Source organism: Camarhynchus parvulus, chromosome 3 (assembly GCF_901933205.1).
Source record: "Camarhynchus parvulus chromosome 3, STF_HiC, whole genome shotgun sequence".
Classification (NCBI taxonomy): Eukaryota; Metazoa; Chordata; class Aves; order Passeriformes; family Thraupidae; genus Camarhynchus; species Camarhynchus parvulus.
In genome coordinates this window covers 47,788,520-47,814,935 of record NC_044573.1, presented here as the reverse complement: position 1 = coordinate 47,814,935, position 26,416 = coordinate 47,788,520, and the positions used below count along the sequence as shown (strand labels likewise).

The 26,416-nt window shown below is 39.0% G+C and overlaps 1 protein-coding gene across 1 annotated transcript; it reads right to left on the bottom strand.

The window, feature by feature from the left end:
* Window positions 1–10,292: 10,292 nt before the first annotated feature.
* On the bottom strand, window positions 10,293–11,734 carry LOC115902801 (laforin-like). The gene has a single exon (XM_030946616.1). The coding sequence runs from the start codon at window positions 11,729–11,731 to the stop codon at window positions 11,249–11,251; it is 483 nt and encodes a 160-aa protein (XP_030802476.1). The 5' UTR covers window positions 11,732–11,734; the 3' UTR covers window positions 10,293–11,248.
* Window positions 11,735–26,416: the final 14,682 nt, after the last annotated feature.

Genomic DNA, 26,416 nt, shown 5'->3' with positions numbered 1-26,416 from the left:
TAAAATAAAATTTTGTAGATTATTTTTTAAAATGCATTTTGATTTAATGGTTATTTTAAAACCTCCACAATATTAAAAACTTCTAAATCACTTATAATGTAAGAATAATTAATTTCATTTAAGTTCCTCATTAGATGTCTCACAGTATGTGACCTCAGTGTTTAATATTCTTGCTCAGTGACCTCTCCCCAGGGTATCAATCTTGCTATGTCTCAGAGATGCCATGGCAGCCTGACCTTGGTTCAGGCTGACTTCTAAGAAAGTTGCCAAGATATGGGAAAGACCTCAAAGAAAGTTCAGAGGACAGCCGTGCATGCTTAGAAAGGAAAAACCACCAAAAAAGTAGGACTGGTGACACAGGATTTGCTACCAGCTTAAGGATTCAAGAGGAAAAACATCAATGTGGAAAGGCATCAAAGCCCAAAGAAGGTGGCAGACAGCAACGTAGAAACAAGGCAGACTTGTTCAAAGGGGAAAAGATTTCCTCTTCCACCTCATTCACAGCTGCCTGGCCACCAATGACTCCTGTTGCAGAGCAGATATATTTGGCTATCTAGCCAAGGAGTTCATTAAACCCTCTCTGTCTTTTATGTTTGCAGACCAATAAACACTCATTTTGTTGTCTTCAAATGCATGTCTCACTTTGAAAGTCTGTTCATACACAGTAGAAGCTGCCCAAAGTGACCCACAGAGTCGCAATTGCAACAATGAATGACCACAACTACCTTAAATGGCCTAGTTTAAAGCAAGATTCTTTTTCTTATGATTTTCCACCAATATTTGTTACCTCTTCTTCTCCTACAGCAATAGTGTGAGCTTCAGTCAGAAAACCTGTTTTTAATACCATGCTAGAGTAAGCAACTTGAATTGAAATGGGTCGCATGATCAATCAAAAGGTATCTAGACTCCAAAAATACAGTACATGTACATTATCCCCCCAGCACCATTTTTACATACTTATTGTAATACTAATTGCCATGTAGGAATAATTATCGTGCAGATCAGAAGTGACCTAGTCTATGGCTTGCTTAAGCCTGTTACACTTATACATTATTAATGATGTTAAAATATTTCTGAGAAAAATTATGCCCAAAGGAATATCTTCAATTTCCCATTGCATGTAAATGCATGACCAGTTTTCAATCACTACAGTTAGGGAAATTTGCTAGAGCAAGAGCATTTTGGGAGATGTATTAATGCAATTATTAGAGAGTAAGAATAACATTTAAGAGGAAAGCTCAAACCATCTCCTTATTTCCAGATGACATGCAGGCCATTTTATCAAACCTGTGAAATATTATTATTTACCAAAATGGAAAATAAAATATGAGACGAAAAACTATTTTCTCTTTCACATTGCTGAGCAATTATGTATCACATAGTTTTTGATTATTTTGATTATAAATAAGGTAAACAAGATCTGTAGCGTTTCAGAAGCTACAAATCTCACCACTATATTTTATCTCACATTTCTAGTTGTTTACATATTCTTACCACTTTTAAACGATACAAGAAGACAACAGCATACATCAACAAATACAACAGAATCTATGGATACTTATGGCATTTAATTAATGACTTCATGCACTCAGCAAAATACAGCCACAAAGAGCCCAACTTGCCTTCCCCATTCTACTCTCCAACAACTGTTTGTAGCCATGCACATCATGGTGGCCACGTCCTGCCATCTCGAGGGTGTGTCTGATCCTGACCCCCACATGCCCACGGGCCCATGTCCTGCCCCAGCCTCAGCCTGTCCCCAGGGAGATGCCTGATGCTCAGGGCTGGGGCTGCCCTTGTGCCCCTGGCTGCCTGTTCCTGACTGCCAGTGCCATGGGGTGTCCCTGCAGTCCCCAGGGAGCTGCCAGCCCTCACTGTGCCCTGGCAGTTTTGAACCATGGATCTCTGGATTTTTTGCTACTCCCAGCCCTGTGTTTCCCTGTACACAGGTACCCACCTTGTCCTTCCTGATGTCCCATTTCCAATTGCTGCTGGTGGAGGTGCATGCACTTCTGCCACCTGCCAGTTTTACAGTTCATCATCCTTCTCCTTCTCCAGCCTTAATTCTTGTCCCTTTTTTGCCTTCCTTTCTTCTCTATGTCCTTTCTCCTCTCTGCTTTTTTAAGTGCTGCAGCCTCCTTGACTTGCAACCTTACCACCTTCATGATCATTAATTCCCCTAAATAACCTAAAACCACATATGCAAACGGGGCCAAGAGTAAGTTGCCATGAGATGTTTATTTTATTTGTTCACTCAAACAGGTTTGGTCAAATCTCATTCTGAAACACTTTCTTCTGTAATACATATTTATCACTGTTATTTTTGTGCACCACTGAGCCTCAGCCTTCCCACTGTGGCCTCCAGTCAGACCTGAATCTCAAAAGATATGGTTCTGATTTGCCTTTAATAATCAGGTAAACAGTAGCAGCTTGCATTCATATCATATTTCATGAGAATTGCCTAGTTCTTTACTATTCCTTATGTTAGATACTGAACTATGAATTAAACAACTTTCTTACTTAAATAGGACATCTGTGCAACAGAATGTACTTCCAACATATTTTCAACATATACATATATATTCACACGTGATATAGCTTCATACAGGAAGGAAAGAGTGCTGCCATCTTCAATAATACTAATTTAGGGAACAGTACGATCAAAGTGGACTGTGTTCAGAAACCTGAATTCTCTTTACTTCTTAAGGGAATTATGGAAATTACCAAAAAAGATCAGGTTTCACTACCCAGGTAATATCCACATGATTACACAAGTGCTTCTCACCAGAGTTTGCTTCACAATATGCATTTAACAAGGAAGTTTCAAAATAAGAAAAAATTATTTTCTCAGTCCACATCATGTTTCTGCTAGCACAATCTGTCTAAGGAAATCCACCCTATTCTGGATGCCATAAGACAACAATGCAATTTTTAAACTACTTCAACTTTTCTGTTTCTAGAGACAATAGTAAAGCCTAGAACATCAAATGTTCCATTCATCTTTGAAAAAAAGGAAAAGAAACACAAATGTCCTTTGAGAAAGGGCTCACACAACAGCAAACACATGGTTTTACAGCTAAACCCATTTCTACATCAGTATTTTTCTTCATCTTGTTTTTATTCCTATTCCAAGTGGAAAAACACAGGTTTAATTATTTATCATTTGGAAGCAATGATAAATACACAACCATCTGAAAATATGCAAAATTAGCCATAAAAAGAGGTAAGTTAAATATTTGAATGGTACTGATCTTCCCATTAATTGATCATGTTGGCTTTCCTAATTAAAGAAGAAAAGCATTTTGGAAGACTTTATTAGAATATACAGGTCCTAGTCTAACTTCTAGGATAGCATTTATTTCCTTTAATAAGGTCCATTTTTTTAATTTAAAACCCATCTTTGTGAGTCTTCACAGCAAAAATGCTCATCTGAAAGATTAAAATAAGTTTCTAGGCATTAAATTATAAAGTTTTTCATTGCTTTTGCACTGGTTGATCTGTACTGCAGATGGTTTTGTGCAGAATCCACTGACGTTAAGGAATTGCCAGAGAGCAAAGCAACCAAGCAGCTCAAGCCTCACAGAGGACTCTTTCAAAATCTGCATGACTGCAATTTATGGCTCCTTGTTTCATGCATATGAAGGATAATCAAAGGAGCATAAGAAGTGGCTGTACAAATAACTGAACAAAAGAATAAAACCAAAGATCTCCATATAACTGATAAATGGCTCTGGTAAAAGGAGGAGACCAGAATGGAGCAAAGGAAAACTTTGGTTTTCATTCTCCTTGAGCAGGGAAGTTGGGCTAGATGACCCACAGTGGTCCCTTGCAATCTGATTAATTCTGTGATTCTGTGAAAACCAGAAGCAGATATAGGAAGTGATACAAGATGTGCAAAGATCTAGGACTGAAAAAAGGTAAGCAGAGACTAGAAGAGGATGTTCTGAAATTCAATCTAATGAGGCACAACCATGAAACACAAAAGCCAGCAGTTACTATTTTATTACAGCTGTACTGCAGGCATGAAAGAAGTATAATTCAACAGTCTGCCAACAGCACAGACTCATCTTGACACGGAAGAGGACTGCACACAGATTGCACAGAAGAGTGGAAAAATTACCAGCTTGATCTTAAAAGATAAACAAAATATGGGTCAATGAAATTTCTTATCACCATTAAAGAGTGGTGAACAAAAAACACATCAATAAATGAAAAAGATGAGATTGCCTCTCCCACTGTCTGTGCAGAGCTCTTTGCAGCAAAGGCTCTGCTCAGCCACTGCTCTCCCAGTTGCCAGCTTGTTGCACACCTTGCTCCAAGTTTAAATTTTCTCTATTCTGTGTTATGTAAGGGAAGGTACACAGTAACTACAGGGCACAACAGCAGCCATAAAGGTGCTGGGTGTCTCGTCCCTGCCTTAGCCTGACCCTAAAACACAGCAACTTAGAACCTCCAAACCCCAGTAAGGTGGGGGTGTTTCTCCGTTCACTATCACCTCTTTAAAAACCACAGGGCTACTTAGATAACCCTGGAGAAACACATTAACTAACCAACCAACCCAAACCACAAGCAGCCAGGCAATTTTCAGATCACCTACTCACAAATCAGTCAGAGGACAGACTAACTCCTATAAGCTTTGTCATAAGTTTTGCATGAACTAGCACACTTTAAGTGTCAATTCAAAATTTTGAATATGTCTAAATATTTTAAGTAATTCCATTTGTATCAAATGAAGTCCTTTAACAAGGTAAATGAGTATCTTAAATTCATGCTTAGAAATTCCCCTGGAAGAGTTTAATATTATAAGCACTCTGGAGGCAGATAAGCAGGGAGGTGCCAAGGAATAAAAGACTTCTATAAAAAATAGTAGAACAGAAAGTAAAGAAAACATACCAAAAAAAATCTCTAAATTAAAGTATTTAAAAGAATAAGTTTTTTGCTAGCTTCCTTACCTTTTATACCAAAGTTACAATGAAGAAAATTCTCAAGTCCTGTTTTGGATACAATTTTCAGTTATCTGAATGTGCTACTGCATAGTCTTGTTACCACATATCACTCAAACTGAACTTCCTTCAGTACACTCACAGTATTCAAATTTACTTACCCTACACACCAGATTCTGTCACAAGTGTCTCCCTGTTGCCTGTGAACAAAATTCAGTCTCTGATGTTTTGAAGTAGGATCTGTCTCAATCTCGCCAAGACTGAATTGCTATTGATTGTTAAAAAACCAGAGCTGGGGGCGGGTTCCCCTCATTGAAACTGAGCGAGGTCAAGTTTTTGAGAGTTGAAGTCTGCCACAGGCTCTGGAGTCCCACCTTCCTCAAGTCTCAGCAAAGCCCTCAGCAGCAGCCCTTTGTTTAAACAGCTCTGACAAATATCTCCAATTCTGTATGCCATGTAGGAAGCCTTACCCATATGCCTAAGAAAAGCATACTTTTTAATGCTATTTTTTTCTGCAGTCAGCAAACCATCTTCCCCTTAGATTCTGTAAGTGGCAGATGAATTTATTGTATTACTTAAATACCTAGTATTAATGTAAAACAAAATTGTTAATTTGCCACACCTAGTTAACTCCTTCATAAGTGGTCTGATTTTCAGAAATGTTTCCTTGCATTTGCAAAGCAAGAAGAGATACCCAAAAAGAAGAAACCTGTGTGCATCATACACCACATGTTTATATTCTACCAGACTTAAAGCAGACTTTTCAACTTCCCTTTTGGTAGAGCTGCTACATAGAACCATGGAAACAAGTTTTAATTCTATTAAAATCCAGGCTGAATTTAAGACTTTTTAGTCTATTCATATATCCTAAGAAAATTATTTGATGGAATTAAATTTTGAAATTACGCCTGAATTAAAACTAAATGGTTTCAAGAAAGCCATTCTCAACACTTAATGCTGTTCATCAGCAAGGCTTCTCTTTTTCTTTTTTTTTCATCAGATATAAGAAAATCAGAATTTTCAAAGGCAACTTTCAAAAACACGTTTTATTTCTCTCTGTAGCTCGCCTCAGGCCCAGGTGTTTTTCAGTGGGAACTTTTATTTTACTAAGAGATTTTAACCAAATGCCTGACTTAATGATGAAGTCAGAGAAAAGTAACTAAAAGCAAATCTTCCTCATGTATAAGACAGTTTCTTTTCTGACAGATGGTAGAAATAGCACTACAGGAAATACAGATGAGAGAATAATGGCTGATAGCAACAAAATGTATAATCTAATACCGTTTTCCCATTTGCTTTGACAGTGTTTACTGTACTGTACTGTCTACTACTGATTGCTACTTTCTATTATACCAGAAGAATAGGCAGGAAACGAGCTGCATCAAAATAGCAACCACAACACTTTAACTAAAGTATCATCCCAGTTACTTATCACTTCTCAGTGTTTCTTGCTATTCAAAATGGGTTGTTGAGCCCTACTGCATGCTACCACCACTTGGAAGTGAGGGACAGGAAAAATGGTAAATACAGGACTTGCATAAACAATGCATTTATTGTAAACTTGCCATTATTACCACAAAGGCTTTAATTAGACTCTCACAGAAATCAGAACTGGCCCCTGATTATCTCTGTGGGTAAGAAAAGATACATGCCTGCCAAACCCAGAGAATATGTATTTGCAAGTATATGTATTTATTTTTATTCTTGTAATTTTGTAGTTTCACATAGGTCACTCTGCGTTGTTTTACTGATGTCTGGTTGTCTGCTCAGTATAAGCTGGTTAATGCTGATAAGCAGACAGAAAGCAATGAGAATCTTGATGCCATTTAATTGCACCAAAATGCATGCTATGTATAAGTCTTGAGGGGGTTGAAGAACAAAACACAAGGAGCTACTGCACTTCGTAACCAAAGTTTTCCTCCATTCCTTAAGGAAGTATTGGGTTGAAGAATACAAAGTTATCCACTCATTTTGTCACATCTGAAAGGTGCTAAGGTATCTAGCACTGTCCAGAAAGCAACAGCTTTGCAGGAACAAAATGCCTATGATGCACAATTATTCAACTATCACATAGCTTGCGCTTTATGTTCATTTCTAGTCACCACCTACTTCATAACTGGGATTAGGAAAATAAGTAAAATTTGGGATTATCTTCAAAAGCAGAACAGATTACACTAAATACTAACGAAACATGCAAGTAGCTGCAAGACGCTAGGCAGCCGCTGGCTATACACAGGGAAAATGGCACCACCCAGTGGGAAGAGCACCACATGAAACATCTGCACTAAAAGAGCCATGAAGAAATGTAATTCTTCAGGATACATTGGGGTTTTTTGTTTGGCTTCGTTTTGTTTGTTTTTAATAATGGAACTGCCACCTACTTTGGGGATCTGTAGATTAGCTTTGGAGGAAAAAAAAAAAAGGAAAAAAACCCATGGATCTCAGTGGCAGAAATTAATACTGTATCCAAAAGTACTTCTTAGAATGGCCTCAAAGGAATTTTTATTTTGTGTATTCTGCTAAGGCTTAGCCCCAAGTATTTTTCATTCTATTACAATCTCTCCATTGCAAATGGCAACTAGAACTTACCTTCTCATACAGCCTTTCAAGAACCTCCTCCTTTAAATTATGAAATTATACCTGTTTTGTTCAAAGAGCTGAGGCCAAAAGTCAGATTGCTTTAAGTTTCAACACACTTTAAAAATGAAATTTTAATGAGCGTAATTATCACCAATGTTTTCAATCAATCGGGTGTTCAACCTTTGAAAACTGTGATCAGAATTTACTTCTGGTATTTTCACTGATTGTATTACAATGATGTGAAAACCTTTATTACTCCATAAATTTACTGATCTTTTGGTTTATTACAAACAGGCTCACAGGAGCATAAACTGGAAATGTTGTAAGGCCAACATAACACAGGCTGAACAACGTAATTGTTTCCAAATTGCACTGTATTATATCATTTGTTTTGTTTTACAAACAAGATACCTCCTTTTCTCTCCTCCTCCCTCCCCAAAACTAGAGACAGGATTTTTTTGGAAGTATTAAGGCTCTGCTCACCTGAACAAATTACTAGAATATAGACTGACCCTGCTTTGGAGCTTTCACTGGTGATACTGTATCTGGCAAGCTTCAAGCAAGCTCCATCTACACCAAAATCACAGAATAACAAAATGGTTTTGGTTGGAAGTGGCCCTAAAGAGCATGCAGTTCCAAGCTTCCCACCTCTTCCCCAGGCAGAGACAAGTTTCAGTAGACCAGGTTGCTCAGGGCCCCATCCAACCTGGCCTTCAACCCTTCAAGGAAGGGGCATCCACAATTTCTCTGGGCAACAAAAGATCAATACTACAACGCAAGCTTGTGTAGGTACTACAAGCTTATGTAGGTTTTTTATATAATTTATTTTTCACCTTCCCAAAAATACAAAGTGTCAGCAGATTGTATTCCATCATCTCCAAAGACAGTTTGGGGCATACCTCTAGTAAATTTCCTGTCCTTTTATACAGCATACTTCTTGATTAGTACCTACAGTTTATTTAGATGAAAGTAAGAGGATAAAGGTACAGATGAGTGTTTCATCATAAACTCACAAAAACAAACTCAAGTGTAAGTTTCATCTTGTATTTATTTAGTTTTGACAGTATGCACAAATACGTTTAGTTTCCAAGCTGAGAGATGTGAAGTCCAGTTTTGAAGAATCAACATCAAAAACAAAGTACACAGACAGACATAGGTGCAGCTGGGGGTAAAAAAGGTACATAATTTAGTTTTTTTTCTAAACCTATTCCCAGATTCTAAAGCACAGCACAAACAACCTGTTTTCACAGATACCTCAGCATATCACAAACCCTCCTGGATAGCAGGCTTCAGCTTTCACAGTAGGTAAGCAAGTACCCACCCTGAAGAAACCCCACACTGCTCATGTGACCTGAGCCAGAAACACCAATGGCTTTAAGTGACAGGTCCTGCATGCAGACCAGCAACATCTCCCTGGGACAGCAGAGGCAAGTATCTGATCCTTCAGGAGCACAGGGGAGTCTCATCTCCCACTTCATCCTCCTAGGGAGGGGAACTTGTTCCTTCAAGGCACAAGGCACAAGGCCCAGTGAATCCTGCACAGGCCAAGCCTTGCCTGAAAGCTTCCTACCAAAAGCCACAGAGCGCTGGTCTGTGACTTTGACTCCTCTAGCCCACAGAAATAACTATCCCTGCTTTTATCTTTCATTCTTCCCTGCTGTATTGGAATGGCTGCAACTGGTACTCAAAATACATAACACAGTAGGTATCACACTATCATAAAAACAATATGCACTGCCAGTGGAATTCTCACACACATACATGTCTTAAGAAAAAAGCTGAAGTAATTTTCTTAAATACAGCACATGATTTCAACATCCCATATAAGTAAACATCTGACATCCATAACCAGACTGACATCCATGGACTACTGTTTCTCTGGTTACAGATGGATGCCTCAACTCATAAACTTAGAGCAAGTATCATTCTGCACTTTCCTCTATGCCTCATAAACATGTCTTGAAAACTGCAGATGTTCTACAAGTGCTAAGTGCTTTCCAAAGCACATTTTAATTCTAAACATGCAGGATACTAAAGAGGCAACACATAGCATTTGTTTAGCAGAAAAAACCCCTGTTCTTTTCTTTAAGAAGGGAGTTGTCTTTTCAAGTTGTGATTTTTATAAGAATAAACAGATGACAGCCAAACTGTCATTGGTCAACAGTTATAAAAAACCAAAAAACAAAAAAAACCATTAAAACAAATTAGATTAAAAAGAACTGCAAAATTGCTTAGTTATTGGGTAAGAAAACATCCTTGGGTTCTCTTCATGTAATACATGAAGAACAATAAATTTCAAGGTTTAAGCAAACTTGTGCTTTCCTGTAAATATCAATTGAGGAAAAAATTGTTGATATGAATGGCTAATTTAAACAGTCTTCTGCATTTAGATGCTTGCTTTCTATCATTCCTGCTAAGCACTGAGGCTCAAACTCCTGAGCATGCACAATGACAAGAACAAAATGCCAGCCAGGTTAATCCTAAAATTGCAAATCTGCCAAAACACAGTATGTTTACTACTCTGACTACATTTCCTAAACATGCTCCCTGGAACAGACAATAATTTGAGCTACCACTACTTCCAAACCAGAGAATAACCATCAACTTTACAACTGCTGATTCTCTGTAGTTATTCTCCATTACTTTTATAAAATTCTAATTTTATTTCTAATTTTACTATTATTTCTATAATTGCAGGGTGGGGACTGCTTTATATACCAGTATCATTGTCATATTATGTACAACTCGGCACCTTCAAAGAGACCCAATTCTGCTTCCTTGGACAGATGTAAAGATTTTTATTCCATAAATTCACTTTTCCTGCAATTCTGGAAAAGAAAAACATGGTTAAAACAGGCAGGATATACTATTTGTTTTAGCTGCTAAACAAAACAATTACTATTGTATGATGTACATAGTCCTTCATGATGTAAACTTCTGTGAATGTAGCATTAACACAAAGTCTTTTATTAGCACAAAGAAGAACAAACAAATGCAACAGTTATGACAACATGCATGTTTTAGTCTACATGACAGAAAGGCAGTTCAGAACTGTGGTATGTATCCTTAAAACGGGTGAAGAGCAACTGCTCTACAACGTGTTATTTTGGTACATGGATTATTACGCTATGAGTTAAAAAATACTGTCACAAATTACCAAGTGGTCTGTCTCACTAGGTCAGATAATTCCTCAGGAGGTATATTTAGTTTTATTTGACTCAGCAGACGATTGTCTGAGTGTTCTCTTGTATTTAAGATACTTCAATGTACTAGAACAGCACGTGGAAACTGACTAGAGTTATTCAACTTTTGAAAACACACAGCAGGAGGAAAACACGCTGGAAGTACTACTGAAACAGCAAGAACACTGGAAAAGCTGTAATTGAACTTCTCCCTGTGTTTTTCCTTAAGAAATCACAATAGCAAAATTTACCAGCCTGAAAATGCCATCATGACATTTCACCCTAGCGAAATAAAATAACAACCCACACCATAGTGCACAGTACGAGATGCTAAATTCTTTACTTCTGGGGAAAGAAAAGAACCAAAACAAAACACCACGACAATGGATGCCTGAAGTAAGGAGGGGAAAATGAAACGGTTTCAAATAACTTTTACCAACCTAGAATGGCAGCCTCCTTCTGCATTCACCCGCCTCCATCACATGGTTAAAAACCATTTTTGTTTGCGAGAACGCACGTCACGCCACGGCAGCCTGGGCGGCTCTACCTGCGAGCAGAGCTCCGGCCACCGCCGTGCCGGGGCACCGGCAGCTCGGGCTCAGGCACGGCCCGGCCGGCCGGGACAGCCCCCGGCGGCGGCAGGGGCGGGCAGCAGCCAGAGCCAGCGCCAGCCCTCGGGAGAGCCTCGCACCGCCCCTCCGGGCAGGGCCGACACGTCCTTGCGGCCGGGCATGCGAGGGACGGCGTGGGGTCCCCTCCGTTACCTTCCCAGAGGAAGTGGCCGCCCTCCCGCCGCAGGAACTTGTACCAGAAGGGGCAGGCGGCGTCCTCGTCCGGCAGCGCCACCTCCGCCAGCCACAGCGCGGGCTCCTGGGCGGGCAGCGGGGCGCTCGGCCGCGCCCGCCTCATGGGCACGGCGCGCCGCGGGTCCCACTCGCCCAGCTCCGGCCGCGACCCGGCCACCAGCAGCTCCGCGCCGCCCTCCGTCACCCGGGCGGGCAGCACCACGCCGAAGCGGAACAGCATTTTACTGCCGCACAAAGAACGGGCTTTAACGACGAGCTCTGCTATTGCTGCAGCACTGCCGGCAGCAGAGCCGCCGCTGGGAGGCCGCCCGGGCCCGCCCTTCCGCCGGGGCTGGGGGCCGGGCACCGGCCCTGCCCCGGACACCGGCCCGGGGCCGGACACTGCCCTGGACACCGCCCCTGCCCTGGGCACTGCCCCTGTCCCGGACACCGGGCCTGTACCGGACACTGCCCCAGCCCCTAACACCGCCCCTGCCCCGGGCACCGGCCCTGCCCCGGACACTGTCCCGGACACCGCCCCTGCCCCTTGCGGAGCCCGGGCGGCGGCTCCGTCGGTCGGGGCTGTTCTCGGCGCGGTTGTTCCCAGCGCTCGGCTGCCGCCCGCACGTAGCCGAGGGAGATTCCCCTCCGAAAGCAGCGGCTGGGAGTTCAAACAACACCGACCCTCGATCGCCTCCTAAAGCGGGGAGGGAAAATCCTCTCCGCAGCTAAACGCTGGCTCTCCTGGTTGCCAAAGGCTACCAGTCACGTATGGTGACTTTAACAAGGATTATTGCTGCGTTAAAGGAAGCCGCTGCAATTACTCCCAAGAGCCCAGGCTTAATTTAGCGCAGCAAAAACATCATTGAAAATTGCCATACTTGCAGCTACAAACAAGGACTGGCTGCAAATAACGCTTTAGTGTTCATGATGTTTATGTCTTCCCCGCTGACAGCCAGCCAGTCGTAGTGAGAAAAGAAATGTGAAATGCTGAGGGAGGTTAGAAAGCTTTTAAAAGAAATCTGGAGTTCGCAGAACGCGTTCTGTTTACAGCCAGAAGGGGAAAATTTGGCAACTCCTACGCGTAGCAATACTCAGGACTTAAAAAGACTGAGGAAGAGGATGCAATCCAGCCATTTAATGGGCGGTCCCTGCTTGAGTACACCCATTTCAGAAGCTTTTAAGGACAGAAACAGAGGAGTGGTAACTTTATTTAGGTCAAGTTCTGGGAACAGGATGAAGGCCTTTCAATGAGTCAAAAGAAATCCTGCCTCAATCCTGCCTGTTTGTTTCCTTTATTCAGGGGTGATGACACTGAAGTGTATGTGCTGCCAAATTTATTTTTAAGAGTGCTTTAGCCAATTTTCACTGATACTCACTGAACTTGTGTAAGTGATATTCCACCACTTTTCCAGACACAACCAAAGCGAATGAAATTCTCAATGTCCTCCATTTCTGCTGGCTTCACTGTAGCACTACTGCTTTTGTGGAACAGTGCAGTACTTTTTAATTTTTTTTTTCTCAAACTTACAGTCAAGTTACCCATACCCTGTCTCATAATTGTCTTTCAAATATCTATCTTTTTACCATACACCTTCATTTTAACATTATGGACGAGACAGAATGTAACAACTTTGGAGTTTTATCCTAAAGCTCAAGCATGACAAGAGTCCTAAAACCACCCCAGCATATTGTGTCTGCATAAAACCATATGCTTCTGCTCATTCCAGTCACAGTCTCAGCTTAAAAACTGCAGGATCCAATAGGACATCTGACTGACAGTTGAGTTCCTGGCTGTTGTCTAAGCCTGAGTGTAAAGAGAGACCAGCAACATCCATCTTTGGACAAATCTGAGCTGCTCTATGCCTGTAAAAAATCGTTCCGTAGACGCTGATGTGTCAAGTAGTATCTTTAAAAATAACTCAGTCCATTTCTTCTCCAGGATCTGCCTTAATCCAGTTTGTGCCACTCAATATTGTGTGTTAGATTAAGGTTAAAGATGACAGAAAGTGGCTTGATTTCCTGTGGTTTCCTCAAAAGCCCTAGTGCAGATTAGGGTTAGGTTGAGAGAGCAGCAGGAAGGGCTGAAAAACTGGATCTACTGATGGATCCTGCAAGACAGATAAAAACAGAAATGTAGATTGGCTTGGGACATCCCATGGCTGGGTATAGTGGGAACAGAAGAGCAGTTTCTATTGGTGAAATTGCAGGCTGAATGGGGGCTGTCGACAGGATAAAATTTATTAGCATTAGATCTGAGACTGAGGAGCTAAAGGTACTGTAAGATTTGTTTTTAAGGTCAAGAAACAAAGGCAAATGTATGGGGTTTTTTTCCCTGTTAGATTTGCATGGTCTATGATTTGTCATCTTCTAAACTGGAATTTCAGCTGGAGTAAAGGCAGGGAAGGTGGGGAGGAGTTCCATTTACTGTTAGTGTTTGGGATTGAAGGAGTTGATGAAGTACTTCCACAGCTGAACCATTGCCATAATCCTAAATTTAGTTTTAAGTGTCACCCTAAGCCTCTTAAGGAATTAACAATAGTTTCCTTTGCCAAAATGACCTGTTATTCTAGTTCTGCCTGGCCAGTGCTCTTCCCCTACAGTCCCCAACACTATTCTGAAACCTAAAAGCGTTCCCTATAATCCAGTCATCTTTTACAACCACAAATTAAACACGACTATTTCCTTTTTTTTCCCCCCACTATAATAAGTCCTCATTCCAACTTGGCAAGCCTTACAGTTCCCATTAAAAAGCTTTGGCACAAAGGGGCAAAACCCTAATAGTCAAGTTGTTTTTAACTGTCACAAAAACTACTGTCAATCCTTGATTCCTGTGGGAACAAACTCCCATCTTAGTGGTCTGTCTGCATTGTAATAATAAATGCTGTGCATCTGTGCTCCTCACAGCTGTTTAGGATCTCTCAGTAAACTTACAGCTGTTACTTGCTGAGTGGAAGCCTCGATTGACCTCAAATCGAACAGTGAACTAGCAACACAGTAAGGCTTAGTGCCAAGTTTATTTTAAAGCCTCCAGTTTATTGTTTCTGCTACCATCCCAGGCATTTGCTAAAGCTGTTTCTAACTGGCAAAAAGGGAAGAATTGTATGAAAAAAAAGGCCAGCTTATTTTTACACAGCATTAGTGTGCAAGAAGGGACTCGAGAGATCACAGTTTCTGCAAGAATCAGTTGCTTCGTGGATTTCACCTAAATTGTACCAATACATAGTAGCCTTCTGTAATTTCTAGCTAATTAGCTGGTTTATTATTCAAAATTTGTGCAGGTGGTGGGAATCTCACAGGAGGACTCACTGAGGCTGTGTACCAACTTAACATCAACCAACCATTTGTTATGCCTTCAGGTTTCTGCCTAATGGCTGCATCTGAAAGGATTCTAGGGAAAAGTCTGAATGTCCAGAAATTGGAGCTGTGACTTTATTTGCAGACATGTAAAACACATTTAAAGGCATTTTCACTTGCTGTGCACTAAACTTTTGCAGAATCACAGTTCTAACATTCTGCAGAAGTCTAATTTCTTACAGTGTCTCTTTCAGGGATAAAATTGTTGTGGTGTTTTTGTGAACCCGAGAGTTTTAAACCATTTGTTGCAGCCCAAGAAAACTTGGGCAAAGTATTGCTGGCTGAAATTTTAGTAGACAGTAGTTGAGAAGTTTGACAGTATAGAGCAGTTCAAAATTCAGCTTTCCAAGTGCAAAGTCAGATTTTTCTTCACAATTTTCTTATGTGAAAAGTGTCTACCAGCTATAGATAGAGTGCAGAGTTATCTGATCAATGTGAACACTACTAAAATGACAGTTGAACTTATTAGTTCCATGTTGGGGTAGCCTGTGTCTGCAGTATACATGTTCTTTAGTGATTCCAAACTTTTACCCCATAGCCCAGTTTGCAGCTTGGAACAGTTTTATCTGTTATTGCTGTACAGTGATCTCAGATGATAATATTTCCAAGTAGGGAAATCTGTAGTGAGGAGAGTTTGAATAACAAAAACAAAACACAAATACAGAAAGATCTGGTTGGAGAAGGGAGGGAGTGTCCCTGATTGCAAGTTGTGGGTGATGTTTAGATTAGCAGTGCTCCTTCCTAGACTTGCCTTTCTTCCCTTTTTAGGTAATTTTCTTTCTTGTAAAGATACAGAGAAAGTGTTATTGCAATTCCCAAATGTTTCTGCTAATTATAGAAAAGAGAAAGGCAGCACATGGTGCACAGTCTTGCTTGTAAAAAGACAAACATTTATATTATGTGATAAGCTGATTTAGATGTATTAGTGATTTGGGTAAAATGTTCATTCCTGTAAAATTTAGACAGCCTGTATTTCTTCAAAGAGATTGAGCTAAATATAAAAGAAACCCTATTCTAGTGCAAATAATTTAAGACCATGGTTTAAGTGAAAATTGATTATGTTGATTAATCTAAACTAATCAATCTATGGACCCAGACCTTGTAATGGAATTCTAACTGTCCCTCTCATATTAATTCTGATAGAACTATGAACTAATGCTCTCACCAATACTTCTAATTTGGCAATACAGCAGCTAAGTAATACCTTTATAGACTGAAGACTGAAAGAAGACTATGAATTAAAAGAATTTGTTAACAGATAAGCACTGCTAGCCATAATTTTTCGTGTTGAGCTGTGTCAGAGCAGTGATAACTGCATGGACTATTTTAGCTGCTTATTGCTAGAAGCAACCTTTTATGCAGAAGTTCTGTCAGGACTGACCATTTCAGGAACTGTGTTGGAAAATTATTCTGCAACAATAGATGGGACACGACAGGAGATGGTTTCCACTTTTGCATGGGGGTTTGTGTAGCATGTTTTAAAAAAAAGTTTGTTGTTCTTAGAAGCAACTTGGCAGTATAAATATGCAATAACATTACAGTAAACACTACAGAAATACATACAGGAATAACTGATCTGGTAGGTTTCTTTTTTCAACATCCAGTTAAGCCGTCTGCATCCTCCCCAGCCTCCTGTGCCTTGGGAGCTGGAAAAAGTCCCAACATATTTCAGCAGAGGGCCCTTTCAGGATGTCCAATCAGCCTCACCAATGTCCAGAAATTAACAAATATTGCAGACTAGTCCACCACATGGCTTCTTTCCTGCCCAGGATGAGCCACACAGTTTTTGGAGGGATGCTTCATGTCATCTGTGGTGCATTTGCACTGGGATGCTGTGACCCAACCCAATCCAGAGTTCTGGCAGCCCTAGCAGGAAAATGGCTCTTCTGCCAGGCCCAGAGGGATGAGAGAGGCCAAGGGCTTACTTGGAGATCAAAGTACATGGAGCTTCTTGAGTGAAAAACAGTATGTAGCAGTAATCATTACAGTATTAACTCATCGTAAGCTTCGTTTTGTAAGCCTTTTACCACCAATGTTATATCAAGTTTCTAATTAAAATGTCTACTTAAGGGTAAAAAGAAGTGTTTAGGCTGTTTAGAAACATGACAGTGTTAAAACTAATATGTGACTGTATGGAATAGCAAAACTATTTCATTAGTTAGGAGAATGCAATCTGACCCAAAACTTATGTGCTATAACAGGACATTAATTTTTAAGTAGAACAATGTGCCTGCCTTTTTTCTGGGGAGACTTAAATAATCCTTCCACTTTCAAAAGCCAATGCTCACAGATCCTAATAGCTCTGCTCCAGTCTAATGCACCCTCTGTACCTGTGCAGGGTTTCAGTGTTTGTGGGATCCCCAGCAAATTACTGATTGATAGAAAGTTCCTGTATATTATACTCCTGGGGTCATTTTAAGAAAAATTTAATTGCTTACTTTTCATTATGCAGACCTTTTAATTGCAATTGTTTTATGTATGACCAGCAACATTTCAGGAAGTCACACCCAGCATTAGATGTGGAGAAAAAGGTGAAAAAAGCAACCATGGGAAAGGAACTTTAACTATTCTTTAACCCAAGTCTCTTTGACAAGAGAACTTCCTTCTCAATATGTGCTTAAGCAATAGGTGTCTAGCTCCAAAGCTGACTGGAATTTAATAAACAGCCTAAAAAATGGAAGTCTTGCTGACAAGTCCAACTAGATTTTAGGTAAGTCAGAAATAGAACCATTTTACTGTATAATGATTAAACAGCTCTGGAACAAAAGCTGATTGGAACAGTAAAGGGAAACCTTTGATGTTTTTTAAAAAGTTAAGCAAACACAAACTGAAGGATATTAAGGACATTATCCTTCAAGCCATGGCCCTATATCAGAAAAGGGAACAGAAACAATTATTCATTTAAATATACAATTCTTGGTGGTTATTATATGCTCTTCATAGTACAAAAAATCAAACTTACGGGTGACTGACCTTACCAATAAATTTATTTTTCCAATAATACTAAAAAAGTAAAAACAACTTAAAAGCCTTTTTCTTAGACTGAAACTGGATCAAAAACCAAATCCAGATGTTATCTTTAGATCAACACATGATTTTTAAGGTCTAGGAAAAATGGCAGCAGAAATAAAAAAAGAAAATCAGAAAGCACCCTGTTCCCTATCCAACAGTCCTGCCACATACAAAAATTAAGAAGTTATATCATCAGCTAAATCTAATAAAACAGAGATTTAATGCTCAAGTGTATATAACTGCATACAGAGTATCTCACACTCTTATCTTTTATCCATATATGAATCTGTTGCTGTATCATTGCATGAATACAACACGTTGCTGCTGCTTATCTTTCTGGTTTCATGTATTTACTGAATTTTCCACTGCACATCTCTTTATTTTAAAGAATCTTAATTTTGGCTGTTTTGGCAAGCTTCCCTAAATTCACTTACCTGGCACACAAATAATCCTTGCTAAGAAACAAGCACTACTTTCATCCAGATATAAAGAAACTCTGGGAAATAGGAATTGCAGTCTAGAATGAGAGTGTAAACAGCCTGCAACTTAGCAACCTTCCACAGGCCATGGCAACAGCTTGCAGCCAAGAACCAGGAGATGTGTATGACATACTTTGCAGACTAGATCATAGACAGGGGACTCCTGCTACTTAATTTGGCATGTGTATGTTGCTGTGTACCATAGTAACCCGTTTCCACTTGAGCTCAAGTTCTCACACAGATGCCTCCCCATTAGCACAGCCATCTCTCAAGGTAATGCCACAGAAACCTCAGCTGAGCTGTACCTGGCCCCTAAGTCAGCAGCTGATCACTTGGTTTTTCTTCACCTGTTTGAAAGAATAATGAAGATCAGCCCAAAACCAGATCCGTCATGCGGAAGTACAGCAGACACTTCAAATATTCTCTGTGTAGAGTTACACTGGAATTACACATACATTGTCTTGAACAGCTATAAGAATACTTGAATTTTCAAATGACATTATCTTTCTCAGTGCTTACTTTTTATGCTTACTGCATGAAACTATAATGCAAGCTGTCTGAAGCTTCTTACACCTGTGCCCTCTAAAGTGGCTTTAATTTTACTGAAAAATAGCACTGAGCTGTAATTTTTAGAGATTCCTTCTTGGTTTACTTTTATACATTCACTAATCTGCACTTTTCCATAAGCATAAATTCTCAAGCTAAGATCATTAAGGCTTAGTGCTATATAAAATATTGTTGCCAAATGCCTTTCCTATTCTGAGAGAAATCTAAACAGAAAAGGTAACAGATTCATATATTAATACCAGGCATTAATTTGGCCAAAATTGCATATTTCTCAAGTATTACACTCATTACCTCAAATTCCAGGTAAGTGGAATCTTAAATTATCAGAATTAGTTTTTGCTTGATAGCAAATTCCTTGTCTGTGAATAAATCCTGATCTGATCTCTCACTTTTTAGGTTCCTGTCCATAAAACAATGAAATGGGAGTTTTTAAAAATCTATTTATCTAGGAATTGTTGGAGCTAGTTCCATGCAAATTTCAAGCACTTTTGAGTTCCTGTCAGCCAATTAACAATTCTTTGTAGCATGTAGTAGAATATCATGTTCCAAGTTCTCAAGAACATAAACTTATTTAAAGAACGGGTTTTTTACACTGCACACATTTATGAGTAATTTAAATTTATTACCAAATACAGTTATCACAATGGCTAAAATATTTCAAAGGAGGAAAAGGCAAAGCTAATAGAGCTGTTAGACTGGCGTGATGGCCAGTCTGCATTGACAGGGGTAGCACAGTGAAGCACTTGATATGCCACTATTAGATTTCCTTTGGAAGCATCCACATTTTAAGTGATTTAAACTGAAAGCAACTATTAAGCTCTGCATTTTCACTTTGACTGCAAGTATGAATATGCAAATAAAATAACTTTACCTTTATGATCAATGATATTGTTAGTGTTCACTACCCTGAGCTGTATTAAATGACACATCAAACAAATTATCCTTCAGCATTTTGCAAAGACTGTGGTGTGCTAACTCAATCTGTTGCTTCCATAATCAGAAATTTTGACAGTATCACTTCTGGCATTGTGAATTTGATCAGCGTTATTGCACGGTTCCTCCTCACCAGAACATGAGTGTATTACCTGAGGAGGTGCTGACTGTGGGTTCCAAGAATAACAGAGCACTTGTCTTACCTTTGCTTTCTGAACTACCTCACTTTCAGCTGTACACACACTGCTTTCAAATGACATAAATTCTATCAATATAAAATCATAAGCTAAACTAATTGACAGGGTTTCCTTAAATGCTATTCCTAAAGAATGATTATGCGCACAAAAGAAACATTTAATATTTGCATGTTGATCTTCATCCTCCTTTAGTCACTGCAGATACTTGTTTGTCTCCATCAGCCATCCTCCTGTGGGTTGGAAGTTTAGTCTGGCAAGTTATCAGCATCAATTAAAAAAAAAAAAAAAATCAAGCCTGTTGCCATGTGTGACCAGTGGAAGAATCCTTGCTACAGCATGCTCAAAGCCAAGTTCTGCAGGAGAGGTGGCAATCACAGACTATCCACATCTATACAAAACAACCATCTGCAGCACAGCAGTATCACTATTTGATTCCAGAAGGATCCTATGCTGAACAAGCATGAGACTTAGACATTTTTAGATCTAACACTGCAAGAGCTGAGCCCATCATTATCTGCCTCCAAAAGTAACTGAGCCAAGGTGGTATATTGTGTTGTAATAACTCAATTATATCTACCTTCTAATGCTTTTCCTTTTTATATTTTTAAGGAGAGAGACAAATCAGTATTCGTATCATTTTGGCTCCATGTCTTTGTAGGGAAAGTTAAACCAATCTTACTCAAATGAGGTTCAGCCACGTTTTTTGCAAAGTGTTAAACACTACTAACAGGTAGGTTAGTGTTTAACACTTTGAAAAAAAACCTACTCACAAGGTAGGTTTTTCTCTCTTCGTATTTAAAAAGCATGAAATAAAAAGCACTGTCAGTGCCTTCATTTGCTAGTAGAAAGATTCAAAGTGACTCTAGCAAAACCATTCTTTTTTGGAAGTGGAAAGTTAAGACTTCATGAGAGGTAACAAATAAATCCATACCCTCCTTTGACTTTATTACCACATAAAGGATTATGTACCTCTGAAAACACATATTTCATTTTCTGTGCTTTCAGACCATCTATTTGAAGCTATGGGTATTTAACATGGTGGAAGTTTTAACTTAAAACTTTATGAAAATACAACTGCAGTTTATAAAGCTATGCAAAAAAATGGTCTTTTACATACATAATTTACACTAGTATGACTGTGGAGTAAGTGTCTCAATAGGAATAGACAGTGGGATATTATTATTTTTTGAACAATGCCAAGAAAACTACAGAAATTAAGGAAAAAGGAAATACTGAAAAGAAGCTCTTCCCTGTCTGAACTATGCAGACACCAAGAGAGACTGATCCTTTTCCCACTGCTTCCCTCAGCCGTGTTTTTTGCAAAGTTCTGTGGATTTCATTAAAGCTCACAAAAAATCAGCTCAAAATGTAAAGCCGATTATTAAACTTCAGCAATTTGGGTACTATATACATTTTTTGAAAACTGCAATTCTCTACCATTCAGAAATGCTTGCAAATATAACAGCCTTTTATTTTTTAGGGACAAGTCATTGACTAGAGATCTATAAAAGGGAAAGCTACTGAAATGTTTCATGGCAATGGACTAGAGTGATGGATGAATGGCACACTATTACCTGGAAGGGGTTATTTCAGATCTGGAGAGTCTTTGGTTTAGAACTGAGATGTATTTTAAGCAGCAACCCACATGACCCAGATTAGAACAGTTTGAAAATTGTATGGAAGTCAAATGAATCCACTCATTTCCCCACAAACACCTCTTTATGTAAATTTAGTAATAGTGTTGTCATATGACAGAATGTGAACATGTACAAATGTCTATGCCATGAATATGTGTAACACATAAGATAACAAACTTCAGATTGTTCTACTGAGACCAAAAGCACTCAAAATCTGTGAAAAGTCGTTATGTACATAATAAATCCATCTGGTAGTTACTGGTAGTCTTTCCTAAGCTTTGGTAAGGTTTATGTCTATACCACTAGAGAATGAGTGGTTTTATTCTGCATTTATTATTCTGCATTTATTAATATTTGCTTTGCTGTAGCACATCTTTGTTCAAACATTACTACCTGCATAAATTCAAGGAGACAGAAACCAATTCATTTGATGTATTGATCCAACTAAGCATAAAATTAACTCTACATGGATTTCAAAGAATTACTATAGTCATAGCTTTAGCATCTCACTTCATTTAAATGTGACTAGAACTATATGATCCATATAGAAATAAATAGTGACTTTTTTTTCCCAGATAATGATCCTCATGATAGTTTCAGCTTGAGCACAACTCTAAAACTTTACCACCATGGATGAAAGCAGTCACTCTAACCTGGTCAAAATATGAAAGAAAAACATGCTCATATGATCTTCATGCGACCATCAGGTACTTTGCTTGAGATCTGAAGCCACATGGCATGCATCAGTTGGCCACTTGTTAACTTTTCCCCAACCTCTGCTAGGTCACCACAGCTGCCAGGGAATATTCATTTACTCCATGTGTTGTTCTCACTAAGTACCATAGTCAACAGTAAGTTGTTCAATTGCTGTCAACCAGGAGTGGCTTAGAGTTCAAACAGAATGTTCCAAAGGCAGGCTGTGACCTACCTTTAGAGAAGTGGATTTTAACCCACTTTTGCTGAGAGCATATGCATGGTCAGAGCAAAATTAAAGACCAGTTACAATTTACCTTAGCTGTCAAAAACATAAATTATTCCACATTCTCTACCTATTTCAATGATTTCTTACTTACAGTTTATTTCATCTATGGATGTTCTGGCCAACCTTATTTACCACACCTCTACACAAGGTAACTAATTCACACAGGTTTCTGTTGTTATTCTGGGACTAGTCTAGTTAATGCAGTAGCCACAAAACCTGCCCTGCATAGACTCCCTTCCATGGGTGGAATCTCCTGCCAGAAGCCTGCTCCCGTGGGAGCTTTCCACAGCCCACAGCTTCCCTCAAAGTAGATCCACCTGCACCCACATGAGGTCCTTCACTGGCTGCAGAGCTGATACATGTCTCTGCAGTCCTCCATGGGCTAGAGGAATGAGCTGAGTTACCGTGGTCTTTTCCACAGGTTGCAGGGAAATCTGTTCCCACATCAGGGACCTCCTGCCCCTAACCCTTTGTGTCTGCAGGGCTGTTTCTCTCACGTTTTTGTCACTCTTCTCTCACAGCTGCTACATAAGTGCTTTTCACAGTTTCTTAAATGTTCAGTCTCTTCTCACAGAGCTTCCTCCCTCTGAATAGTAAAATTAGCAAATCTGGGATCATTAAAGTTTCACCTGAAGATCAAAAGAACAGTAGAAAAGTCACATTGCCAATCACACCGCTTTTGTAAATGTGTTTTGTTTTGGCTTTGGTTTTCATTAAAAAGATGCACTTGATTGTCTACATGCAGGAGACTTCATTTGAACAAAATATGGAAACTAAGTTTTCTATTTATTTCCCAGGTTCTCCTAACAACCATGAATCAACACTGTTTACACATTAAAAAAATATATCCCTGAGGATTTTTGCAGTTGTTGGGATAGGTTTCTTTTTGGTGTGGGGTCTTTTTCTTGGTTCGTTTGGTTCTAACCTTTAATATAAAGACTTCTGTGTGTATCCACAAGGCCATCAGCTGAAAAATATGATTACAAGCTACAACTCCATTTAACTGATGTCAAAGATGCAGGTCACTTGGATAGAATCTGTTTTATCACAAAATATGGAAGCAATTTTTGTTGTATGCAATCCCATCTACTCATTAGTCTTACGGCATTGTTAATTCAAGAATATCCTACCCTTCTGTATATTAAAAAACACATGCCCAGTGCTGTACCTTATAAACATCTTGCTTGTAAGTAAAGCCACCTTGCTTAGGCAACACAGCATCCAGTCATCCCTTCCTCTTCAAATACACAATGACATGAAACTCCAGACAGCTGATGCTCATAAACAGCTGTCACAGTTCATAGCACTAGTACTTTACCTTAACCAAGGTTCAAATCTCTTTAAGCAGCACACTATTTCCTGTTTGCTGCAAAGGCCTCCGGAATCACACCTGGAACACAACTATATAATTAAAATACTAAAGAGAAAACAATATTCAGAAGATTACACAACACATAACAATCAAACATTAACACTTCTGAACAAAGTCCAATGTAGGTTCATACCAGGTCGTTGATTGTTCATTTGTTAACCAGTCACATAATCAGATTAGTTTTGTCCTGCAGCCTACCCCTGTGCTATGAATACTAATGCCAGCCCAACTTTCATTTTACTAGCACAATTGCCTCCATTTAAATCACAATAAAATTGAAAGTAGCTCTGCTGTTACATACTTGAAAACATAGATTAGGTTGAAAAAAATGTCAGATGTTAAATTAAAAGCATATATCAATCTCTTTTTTCAGTTCCTTTAACATCTTGTAAGATTCTCGGTTCAATATGACATTATGACATTATGAAACTGAAACAATTTTGTGAGGTCATTTCATCTTTTCCTACTACTGTTTTCCTGCAGCTTGTTCATATAATGATTTAGATAAATATCTAAATGTCAGCCCAGTTTAGGACGAAACCAAGAACCAGAACACTGAAATATCCTCAAGGCAAAAATCACATTTTCCTGATCCACTGTACAAATTAATGAAATTCTAGCTTTCCTATATTTTGCACTTAAACTCTGTATATGTTTTTTTTCCTACTACCTGAGGCTGTAAGGAGGCTGTATATGAACTGCTGCATGTATCACAGAATTTAGTCTGTCAAAATGGCAGAGGTGTGGATTTTTGCCATCATACTGCATCTAATGATGATTAATAATGTTTTCTTGACTACCAGGTTATTAGCAAGCTATACTGAATGCTATCAGTCTTACTCCTTGAATTCCCTAACACATTTTGGTTGCTTTTTCTGGCAAATATCAATAAAAACCAAGTAGATGGATTCTCTGTCTCTGAAGGACCTTACTTTTCTATTATTCTTACCAAATACTGCCTCTGATACCACCAGCATGTAGAATCCACATCAAATACATACCTTGCATTCAGTAGTGAGGACTGCATTCAACTTAACTAATATTTGATTCAGGAATGCAACCAGTGCTTGGAGACAGTTTACAACTAAAGCACATTAACGCACAAGTAGTAGCAGAATAACTCCCGCTATTATGGAAAAACTGATAAATGGCCACTGAAACACAGCTGCAGCATGTACAAGTCAAACTCCCAGCATTCTCACACAGTCTCTCAGAAAAGTCTGTATATGCTGGGACTTGATGCCTGAGTTATTCTATCTCTTCATTCAGTTTCCCTCTCCAGTTTGGATTATTGCTTAAATATTCACCACATGCCAAAAATCACAGTATGAGACTCCCATTCTTCAAGCTCTGCTTTATATGCCATAACTTTTTATTAATCCTATCCGATTACTACTTTTTTCTCAGTGCTGTAAACAAAAAGGTTCTGCTCATCTGAAGATGATCAAAGCTGTCTGAACAGACATTCTGATGAAAGGAATTTAAATCTGATATTACAGCAGGCATTGAACTGTCCACTGAACTTAAATCTCATTTTAGAAAATTACATGCAGTACAGATGAAGTTTAGCAGTAGTCATCTCAGAAAAGCAACCTAAAACATATGGGCAAACTCCCTACAATACTTTAAGCATCAGGAAAGTTAAAGAAAAATATTTCCTTACACAGCAGAATATCTAATCCAGTTATGGAGAGAGAAAACCAAAATATGGTCTGTCTAAAAAGTGAAATAGGCACAAGTTTTTAAGATTGAACTTAGTGCAGTATGGGTACCACTTTTATTTGTAAAGACTATTAGTATGCCAGTATTAGCAAATGTCAGGGCAAAACGTCAATTTCTGAGCAGTCTTCTATTTTAATGATGTTTTATATTTTGCCATTCTATAAGTAGTCTGAAATACAACCATTATCTAAACACCCTAAATTTAGTTTCTGTACTATTCTAACCTACAACTTTCTAGAAGAAGCTTTACTCATGAAACGACACACTGAAAATGTTCTTTGCAAACCAGCAGCATATCATATTGATCAGATAATTTCCACTTTATTATTCAGAAAAATAAGTTCAAACAAACCTACAAGCTACAATGTGTCTTTAATGTTATGTACTCAAATCTTTAATTGTGAAAGGGAATCTATGCTGCATAATAGACCAAAGCAATAGAAATGGGTAGATAATATGAAAATAAATGACCAATCTTCATACTGAAATGTGTATAAATATTAATAATTTCCAAATTATGCAATGTTTGAATGTTTGCAAATAGTTTCCCATATGTATCTTTAGTTTTGGAGTACTTACTGGAATCCTATAGGCAGACACTGAGTACCATGCTTGAACCCCCAAAGGCTGGGGATGAACTTTAAAGAAAATACAATCATACTAAAAGA